Source organism: Trichechus manatus, unplaced genomic scaffold, assembly GCF_000243295.1.
Source record: "Trichechus manatus latirostris isolate Lorelei unplaced genomic scaffold, TriManLat1.0 scaffold00050, whole genome shotgun sequence".
Classification (NCBI taxonomy): domain Eukaryota; kingdom Metazoa; phylum Chordata; class Mammalia; order Sirenia; family Trichechidae; genus Trichechus; species Trichechus manatus.
The window spans coordinates 3,078,398-3,089,216 of NW_004443986.1; the positions used below are offsets into that span (position 1 = coordinate 3,078,398).

A 10,819-nucleotide genomic window follows, 5' to 3' on the forward strand; every position below is an offset into this window, starting at 1 on the left:
ATTGTATGTAGTACATGTTACTAACAGTAAGATGTAACCTCCCCCCCCCAAAAAAAGACCATTGTATTAGCGCAGTTCATCGTAACTCGAGTATGTTGTAAGTCGGGGACTACCTGTATATATTTTACCACAATAAGAGTATAAAATAAAAACAAACAAATGTAATGGAAACCATTACTTCTTTACCATTTTAATCTCTTTCATGTGTGTGAGTGAGCGCACACATGCATATACCTTTCTCATATTTCCGGAGCTTAAGGATAACGGAAATTTGAGGGTATGGTTACATATGTCCCTTCAAAGACCTAATTACTTAATTGAATACCATTGTTGAAAGAAGTTTTGCATCTTTTATATAAATGACAATGCAATAAAAACGAATAAACTATAGATAATACTTTTTCGTAACCGAAGAAAAGTGTCAATTAGTCACAATGAAGATTCACTTTCTGTATTAAAATCTAAATTTATATATACATATATATATTTCTAAGGCAGTAAGGAGAAACAGGAAATTCATCAGTAACTTTCAAACATCACGTATTCTTTTTTCTTTGTGAAGATAAATGCTGTATTCTCAGGATGTAGGTCTGAAAGATATAAAACTACCTTTTGTTATTGGTATCTTTATCATGGGTTTTCTTGTAAGCAGAAATTTATTAGCTTAAATTATGTCCTTCATGCAAAGTTTTCTAAAAGGAGTTTCTTATTCATTTTCTAAAAAGAGATGAGCACCCTTCTCATTTTCCTAGCATAATTAGAGTAAATTATTTTTGTCTTCTGTCTTTATGTGACATTTCTAATAAAAAAATACTGAATTCCCTAAGTTCCAAGTGGCATAAATTTACACTTAAATATATAAATTATCTAAAGCTTTGCAATTTTCAAACCACTTTTACAGTCTTGTCTCTTTGATCCTCTTGTCAATTGAAATTTTAAATTAAAACTTTACACATTGAGAATTTAATTTTTGTTATCAAATTAATGAGTTTTCCCATTATACATTTATTGAATGCATACGATATGGCTTGTCTTACATTAAATGCTGGAAATAAGATGAGTAAAATTGTGCCTGGTTTCCTGAACTTCAGAGAATAGAAGGAAACCAAGGATTACAGCCACTGTGTCAATTGCTAAGATGAGCCTAATACAGGGATGATCAGAAGCAGTAGGAGGACAGAGGAAAGGCACCTAACTCAGAGTTGAAGCTAATTTGGAGGAAGAAGAGAACAATCTTTTATGGGATGCAAGTGTTTCACCAGACATCTTGAAGAAGTTGGCCAGATAGAAGGTAGAAAAATATCTAACCCGAGGAAACTCTAAATACAGTGGTAGAATGTCCTCCTTTATTACTGTACTTTCATTTATATTCTGTATTCCTATTAGTCGTTTCTGGAAGATCTGAATAAAAATTTAGTGCTCTCCCAATTTTAGTTATTTCTTCCTTAGTGAGGGGGGAAAAAACGTCTTCCTTCCTCAAGAAGGAGTTTCTTTTTAGATAAGACTTTTCACTAAACAGGTGTTGAGTTTCTTCTTAGCTTTTTTGATGTTCATGCTTTGCTCCATAAATCGCATTGTGTAGTTGCTGCTGTCTCCTCTTTATTAGAATATAAATACAGTAAGTCCCTGGGTTAAGAATGTCCAACTTATGGACAACCTGTACTTAAAAACGGACTTGAGTTAAATACAATGATTCATAATAATGAACTCAACGCAATACTTTGTGACATCTGTGAAAACATTGAGCGGCTTCAGGAGTTCATCGGCTGGAGGAAGGAGAACGCCGTCCGCCATTTTAAGTTAGATCTCATTGCTGTTAACGTTGTTTTGAGTGTGTAACTTTGTATTTGGCTTAAATTTTTCTCTTATTTACCCTTGTAACCATGCCTCCAAATCTTAAGTCTGATGCAAGTGCTGATAATACATCAAAGAAAAGGAAAACAATCACGATTGAAAATAAAGTGGAAATAATAAAAGCGATCGGAAAGAGGTGAAATGCCATCAGTCATTGGAAAAGCGTTAGGTTATGGTTGATCAATGATTGGAACCATTTTAAGGGATAAAGTGAGAATAATGGAGCACGTGAAGGGCTTTGCCCCAAAGAAAGCTGCAATTATTGCTAAGCAACGCAGTCGTTTAATTATTGAAATGGAAACGCTATTGATAATTTGGCTAGATGATCAAAATCAGCATAATACGCCTATAAGCCGTACTTTAGTGCAAGAAAATGTTCAAAGCGTTTTCAATAATTTAAAAGCTGCACATGCAGCAAGTGAAGGTGATAGTGGTGAAGAATTTGTTGCAAGTTGGTTTAGTCATTTCAAAGTGAGAGCAGATGTACAGAACATTAAAGTGCAACGTGAAGTAGTGAGTGCCAGTGTAAGTGCTACCAGTGATTTCCCTGAGACATTAAAAAAAATATATCGAAGAGGGAGGTTATTTGCCAGACCAAATATTTAATGTAAACGAGACTGGCTTATTTAGAAAGAAAATGCTGAAAGGACCTATGTTTCTAAAGAGGAAAAAAGTGCATTAGGGCATAAGGCATCAAAGGATAAGCCAATGTTACTTACTGCTTGGGGGTAACACATCTGTGGATTTCAAGCTCAAGCCTTTACGTGTGTATCGCTCCCTAAATCTGAGGGCACTTCACCATATCATTAAGGCATCTCTTCCCATTATTTGGAAGGTGAATGCAAAGGCATGGGTTACAATTGCCATCTTTGAAGACTGGTTCTTGAACCATTTTGTTAAATGTTATTGCTTGGTCAAGAAAATTCATTTCAAGATTCTCCTTGTGCTTGTCAGTGCTCCCGGACATCTGAGCACTCTAGATGACCTTAACCCCAATGTAAAGGTCGTATTTTTACCCCCCAACACTACGTCGCTACTTCAGCCAATGGATCAGGGAGTCATAGCCTCCTTTAAGGCCTATTATTTACATCGGACCTTCTCACAAGCAGTCAGGGCTACCCAAGATGATGTGATGAGCTTAAGGGAGTTCTGGAGGAATTATAACATCTATGATGCCAACAAAAATATTGCTGATTCTTGAGATGAAGTGAAGCAGTCAGATATGAAAGGAATGTAGAACAAATTGTGTCCCAATTCGCACATGCTTTTCAAAGGTTTACAGCTGATGATATCACCAAAGCCAGGGAAACTGTGGTTGATATTGGTAATCAACTGCAGTTAGACATCAGTGAAAATGATGTTGTAGAGTTACTCAACTCCCATGCTGAAGAACTGACCAATGAAGACCTTATAGAACTACAGCAGCAGATGATAGCATTTAAGGAAGAAAACTGGGACCTAAAAACTCCAAAAAAGTTTTTGATGAAAGAGTTAGCTAAAGCCTTTCATCTCACTGAAGGAGGGATGACATAGTTAGAGGAGCAAGATTCTAACACAGAGGTTCACGAAAGTTTACTGTACAGTTACTGAGGGCCTCAGCTGCTACAAGGGCATTTATCGTTAGAAAAAGAAAAGCTCTGTACATCCCTCCCTTGGTACCTACTTCAAAAAATTGACTCCAGTATTAAAACCTCCCTCTCCAGCAGCAGAATCAAACCCTGACTCTCTAGCACCAGGTCCGTCCTCTCCAACACCAGGCCCATCATCTTCAACTCTTATTATTACTGTATTATTATTATTATGTTTAAGATGTTTTAGTGTATTTGGAAGTGTTTCTTAAGTGTTTTATATGCATAAAAACCAAACCCAACCCATTGCCGTCAAAATTCCGATTCATAGAGACCCTCTAGGACAAAGTAGAACTACCCCATAGAGTTTCCAAGGAGCGCCTGGTGGTTTCGAACTGCCAGCCTTTTGGTTAGCAGCCGTAGCTCTTAACCACTACACCACCACGGTTTCCTTTGTATGCATAGAAAGGTAAAATATATACTATATAGTAAGACAAACATTTAACTGACACTGAATAAGAATTGTATGTACCTATTCCAACTTACCTACAAATTCCACTAAAAGACAGACTTAAGAACGGATCTTGTTTGTAACCCGGGGACTGCCTGTATTTATTTCCTAGTTCCAGAAATGTGATCTTCTCATTAAGGCAGCAAGTATTTATTACTAAATTGGGTTCTTAGCTATGAAGAACTCAACTTTGCCAAGTACATGACAGTTTGTGTAATTTTCAGTGGAAATACATTTGATAGACTTTACCTATCATTTAGTGTCCTTTTCCCAAGCACTGTCATTGGCAGGCATTTTAGTAGTTGCATGACCTCTTTCTGCCTCTGTGGGGCAATAAAACTCAGAAAAGAGCTCTCAACCTTCAGAAGGAAAATCTCAGACAAATAGTATAGCCAAACTGCAGTCTTAAGCAGCTTTCCAAAGTGTCCTTTGTATCATCCCTAATTAGCTAAGGTATAGAGAAAAAAATAGGATTTTCTTTTACATTTTTGTCACATTTTTTCAAATTCCTTCTGTTTTGTAACAAAAATAATAATAGTTAAATACTGTATGCATATAATTTACATACTGAAAAAACAATGTTGAGCACAGGTGCTCAAAACTGTCTGACTGAGGGGTGCATGATCAAAGCAATGTGGAAATTATTGATCTGCATCAACTTTTTCTACCCTGGAAACTCATAAAAATTTGAGATTTTTTAAAAAGATAATTTGGAAATTATGTACAAGGGACTTTTAAAATCCACGTTTCAGCTAATTCATGCTCTTGAAAAATCCCTGATATGCAGTCTTGCACAATAACAGTTGTTTTCTCATCTCACAGTTGCTACAGGCTATAAACTGCCTGCTCCCCACCTCTTGTGTGAAAGGTGGGCTATGATAACAAGTGTGTGGTGAGTTCTCTCATCACTGAGTGGAGAGTGAGGAACTAAAAAGAGAAAAAGCTGAAAGACTGGAAGTTAAGGGTAATCCTAAAGGACTACTGATTACAACTTCAGTGTCCAGTTCTTATAAATAAACAAACTTAGGTCTCCTCCTTCCTTTGCAAAATGCAGTGTAATTAATGATAAAAATTAAACAAACAAACGTAAAAACTTCTCTGTTTTCTAAAATCAATCATCTCCATATTTAGTCAATTTAGGCTATTCAATTTAATCCAAGAGCCTTTTCTAACAACCAATTACTAATATTTACAAAAGGAAAAAAGAAAACTTAAGGTTTTTGTTATGAAAAGGTCAGTGATTTTTTATATGAAGATAGTACTAAATTATGTATTTCTCTTATTTTCATAAGTCAAAATTATACTTTAACTGCAAATATGTCATTAGAGTGATTTATCAGCATCCCATGGATTTACCACCATTTGTAATGGATTGGGCAGGTATTAGGGACAGTAATAAATTCTTTTTATCTGTTTGCCATCTCATTTCCTGCTGCCAAATCCCAAAAGACAACCTTTTAGAACATTGCAGAGTACATAGGCTGTTGTTTTCATATCTCCCTTCTAATTCATAACAATAAAAATTCTAAATTAATAGTAACTTGAAGTTATCTAGGAACATTTGTGGATTTTAGAGTTTGAGGTAATAGTTAACACTTTTTTTGTTAAAAATCTGTAGAAATATAATACATCTAAGTTTTTCTCTTAATATAGTACAAGGAAAACATTTTACTTGTGATTTAGGATATTATGCTGTAGGATATCCAGTAGATAGGCATGTAGAACTTTTGGTTATATGTGTATTGATCCCACGGCACACCCAGGAATCTATCTTTATATCTAATTATCAATATCACTATTACACCCTATCAGCTTTTTTTTTATATGCCCTTTTCTCCTAAAAAAAGAAAATCCCCTTAAAAGGCCAGTCATTTGAGGATTCTGTTTAATCAAGATGGGGTTGAACTGGGCAAGACACAGAGTATTCTAAAGTGCTGAGATTGCTGACTCATTTCAAGATTACAAAATAACCCTATTTCTTACCGGCAAATTAACAGTGTAAGACATTTCCAAGTCCCAGTTGTGATCTCGAGGCTGGCATGATATCATGCTTGATGAGATTTATATCACCATCACTAAAAGCATTTGCTAAGCTAGTCACTAAAATATGGCACTGTGCTACATGGAAATGACCATTCATTGTTCTTGTTTTTGGATGTTTCAGATATGGATTTCCTTTATATTAGCACTTTTTGTATTAAAAGAGAATGTTTTCTTATAAACTATAAGGCATGAAGCTGTCTTAAAAGATAACAATTATGTATTAATTTTGAAATCTTTTATCTGAAATTGCAGCTGACGTCCTGAGTGAAGAAGCGATATTGAAATGGTACAAAGAAGCACATGTTGCCAAAGGCAAAAGTGTTTTTCTTGACCAGATGAAGAAATTTGTTGAATGGTTACAAAATGCAGAAGAAGGTATGATTCCATTTAACAATTTTGGCAGTCATTTAGCAAAAAATTTCTTATTATGCCACCTGTTTCCTAGATAAAATTTTTGAGGCGTCTTCTCTGTCACCACAGCTTGTCTGTCAGTTTGTCCGCAGTGTGGTGGCTTGCATGTTGCTGTGATGTTGGAAGCTAGGCCACCAATATTTCAAATACCAACAGGGTCACCCATGGTGGACAGATTTCAACGCAGCTTCCAGGCTAAGACTAGGAAGAAGGACCTAGTGGTCTACTTCTGAAAAAACTGGCCAGTGAAAACCTTATGAATAGCAGCAGAACATTGTCTGATATAGTGCCAGAAAATGAGCCACTCAGGTTGGAAGTCACTCAAAATACAACTGAGGAAGAGCTGCCTCCTCAAAGGAGAGTCAACCTTAATGACCTGGATGGAGTTGAGCTTTCAGGACCTTCATTTCCTGATTTGGCATGACTGAAACAGAATAAATGGCTACAAACATCCATTAATAATTGGAACGTGTAATGTATGAAATATGAATCTAGAAAAATCAGAAGTTGTAAAAAATGAAATGGAATGCATAAAGATCAATATCCTAGGCATTAGTAAGCTCAAATGGAGAGGAATGGTGTCACATTCTTTGTCAAAAAGAACATTTCAAGATCTATCCTGAAGTACAATGCTGTCAGTGACAGGATAATATCTATATGCCTATAAGGATGACCAGTTAATACAACTGTTATTCAAATTTATGCACCAAACACTAAAGCCAAAGATAAAGAAATTGAAGATTTTTACCAACTTCTGTAGTCTGAAATTGATCAAACATGCAGTTAGGATGCATTGATAATTATTGGTGATTGTAATGCAAAAGTTGGAAACAAAGAAGAAGGATTAGTAGTTGGAAAATATGGTCTTGATAGAAACAGCGCTGGAGATCACATGGTAGAATTATGTAAGACCAATGACTTATTCATTGCAAATACCTTTTTCTAACAATATAAACAGCAGCTATACATATGCACCTCACCTGATGGAATACACAGGAATCAAATTGACTACCTCTGTAGAAAGAGCCGATTGGAGAAGTTCAATATCATCAGTCAGAACAAGGCCAGAGGCTGACTGCAGAACAGACCATCAATTACTCATATTCATGTTCAAGTTGAAGCTGAAGAAAATTAAATAACTCCATGATAGCCAAAATACAACCTTCAGTATATCCCACCTGAACTTAGAGACCACTCAAAAATAGATTTGATGCATTGAACACTAATAACTGAAGACCAGATGAGTTGTGGGATAACATCAGGGACATCATACATGAAGAAAGCAAAACATCATTAAAAAGACAGGAAAGAAAGAAAAGACCAAAATGGGTATCTGAGGAGACTCTGAAACTTGCTCTTGAACATACAGCAGCTAAAGCAAATGGAAGAAATGATGAAGTAAAAGAGCTGAACAGAGATTTCAAAGGACAGCTTGAGAAGACAAAGTATTATAATGAAATATGCAAATACCTGGAGTTAGAAAACCAAAAGGGAAGAACACACTCAGCATTTCTCAAGCCGAAGGAGCTGAAGAAAAAATTCAAGCCTCGAGTTGCAATACTGAAAGATTCTATGGGCAAAATATTGAACAACGTAGGAAGCATCAAAAGAAGATGGAAGGAATACACAGTCACAATACCAAAAAGAAATGTTCAATGTTCAACCATTTCAGGAACTAGCATATGATTAAGAACCAATGATACTGAAGGAAGAAGTCCAAGCTGCACTGAAGACATTGGTGAAAAACAAGGCTCCAGGAATTGACAGTGTACCAGTTGAGATATTTCAATAAAAGGATGCAGCGTTGGAGGTGCTCACTTGTCTGTGCCAAGAAATTTGAAAGACAGCTACCTGGCCAGCCGACTGGAATTGATCCATATTTGTGCCCATTCCAAAGAAAGATGATCAAACAGAATTTGGAAATTATCAAACACTATCATTAATATCACACACAAGTAACATTTTGCTGAAGATAATTCAAAAACAGCTGCAGCAGTACATCAACAGGGACTCCTAGAAATTTCAAGCCAGATTCAAAAGAGGACATGGAACGAGGGATATCATTGCTGATGTCAGATGGATCTTGGCTGAAAGCAGAGAATACCAGAAAGATTTTTAACTGTTTTATTCACTACACAAGGGCATTCAGCTGTGTGGGTCATAACAAATTATGGATAACGTTGCGAAGAATAGGAATTCCAGAACACTTAATTGTGCTCATGAGGAACCTGTATATAGACCAAGAGGCAGTCATTTGAACAAAACAAGGGGATACTGCATGGTTTAAAGCCAGGAAAGGTGTGTGTCTGAGATGTATCCTGTCACCATACTTATTCAATCTGTGTGCTGAGCAAATAATCAGAGAAGCTGGACAATATGACGAACGGAGTATCAGCATTGGAGGAAGACTCATTAGCAACCTGCAATATGCAGATGACACAACCTTAATTGCTGAAAGTAAAGAGGACTTGAAGCACTGACTGATGAAGATCAAAGACTATAGCCTTCAGTATGGATTACACTTCAACAAAAAAAAAAAACAAAAGTCCTCACAACTGGACCAATAAGCAACATCATGATAAACAGAGAAAAGATTGAAGTTGTCAAGGATTTCATTTTTCTTGGATCCACAATCAATGCCCATGGAAGCAGCAGTCAAGAAATCAAACGACGTATTGCATTGGCAGATCTGCTGTAAAAGACCTCTTTAGAGTGTTAAAAAACAAAGATGTCACTTCGAGGACTAAGGTACGCCTGACCCAAGCTATGGTATTTTCAGTCATTTCATATACATGAGAGAGTTGCACAATGAGTTAGGAAGAACAAAGAAGAATTGATGCCTTTGAGTTATGGTGTTGGTGAAGAATATTGAATATACCATGGACTGTCAGAAGAATGAATAAATCTGTCTTGGAAGAAGTACAGCCAGAATGCTCATTAGAAGCGCAATTTTGTTTCACATACTTTGAACATGTCATCAGGAGGGACCAGTGTCTGGAGAAGGATATCATGCTTGGTAGAGGGTCACTGAAAGAAAGGAAGACCCTTAATGAGATGGATTGACACAGTGGCTGCAACGAGGGGCTCAAGGATGGCGACAATTATGGGGATGGTGCAAGATGAGGCAGTGTTTTGTTCTGTGGTACATACAATCACTCTGTGTCAGAATTGACTGGACAACACCTAACAGCAACTTCTCTGTCAAACGTTTTGCCTATAGTTTAGCAACCTTCTCCCCTTCTGAAATCAAGGCAATAAAAATTTCTACATGGTTAAAAAAAATTTCTTAAATTATTCACCCCCATGGAGAGCAAAGAGGAAGACATAATCAACAAATGTGAAGGGAATGAAAAATGCATTTGACTTGTTCACATATTATAGGATTATATAGACTATTATAGTACCTCTTATCAGTTGACTGATATTTAAAATGAGAACACAAGGTGGAAGCACAATAATGGATGTGAATGATTCCAACCAAGAATTAAAAGTTCATTTTAGGTGCTCCAAAAGAATAAGCTATATTTTTTAATAATATATACGTGCATGTTACATTTTTAGCAAGGCAAAGTTTATTTAAAAGCGAAAAGGAACAAAAGTTTGCTGTCTGCTCTCACATCTCTCTGTCTTATCTAGTAAACTGATGCCTAGGATAAAAGTTTCTTTTGAGGAGGGAGAAAGACATTCTTTAAATGATTATTAGAGACCACTTGGGAATAAATACTTTTCTCTCTCTCTTCTTTTCTAGAGTCTGAATCGGAAGGCGAGGAGAACTAGATGCTCAGCAAAGCACAATGCCTAGGTTGACACACAACACTTTTTGATTGGGAATGCTAAACCATTTGGGAAGAGAAGCTTGGCTTCTGTTTTCACAAAGGAAAAAAAAAAAAATAGGCTAGGCTTCCCTTGTGCAGAGGGGGAAATTGGTTTTGTTTTTGTTTTGTTTTTAAATGGAGCCCTGAGGCATCAGATATTATACTTGGGACTCTACCTCTCACTCACTATCTGCTAACTTAAAGCCATTCAACAAGGAGTCAAGTAGGAATCTGAGATTAAATACTTAACAGACTCCTTTTTTTAGCTGTATTTTTCAGGTACTGTGTGGTGAACGCCCCACTGGTGTCTATTACAGGGCCATTTTGGTAGCGTGTATCTGCTCGTGTATGTGATTTGACAAACCAGTTTTTTAAAATAAATGGCTTTTTAAAAATGTGGGCTTATATTCTTGGAGTTTTTAATTTCTTTACCCTGCATGACTTCTTACATAAATCCAACCAAACCAAACCCATTGTCATCAAGTCAATGCCGACTCATGGTAACCCTATAGGACAGGGTAGAACTCCTCATAGGGTTTCCAAGGAGTGGCTGGTGGTTTCGAACTGCCAGCATTTTGGTTAGCAGCCAAAAGCTTAACCACTGCACCAGGGCTCCA

General features: G+C 36.5%; 1 protein-coding gene across 1 annotated transcript in view; it reads left to right on the forward strand.

The window, feature by feature from the left end:
* The window catches only part of BZW2 (basic leucine zipper and W2 domains 2), a 78,146-nt gene extending 67,543 nt beyond the window's left edge, over window positions 1-10,603 (forward strand). The window contains exons 11-12 of the mRNA XM_004377421.1: window positions 6,229-6,351; window positions 10,136-10,603. Of these exons, the coding sequence (XP_004377478.1) occupies window positions 6,229-6,351; window positions 10,136-10,164 (152 nt within the window). The 3' untranslated portion in view covers window positions 10,165-10,603. The remainder of the gene's footprint in view (window positions 1-6,228; window positions 6,352-10,135) is intronic.
* Window positions 10,604-10,819: the final 216 nt, after the last annotated feature.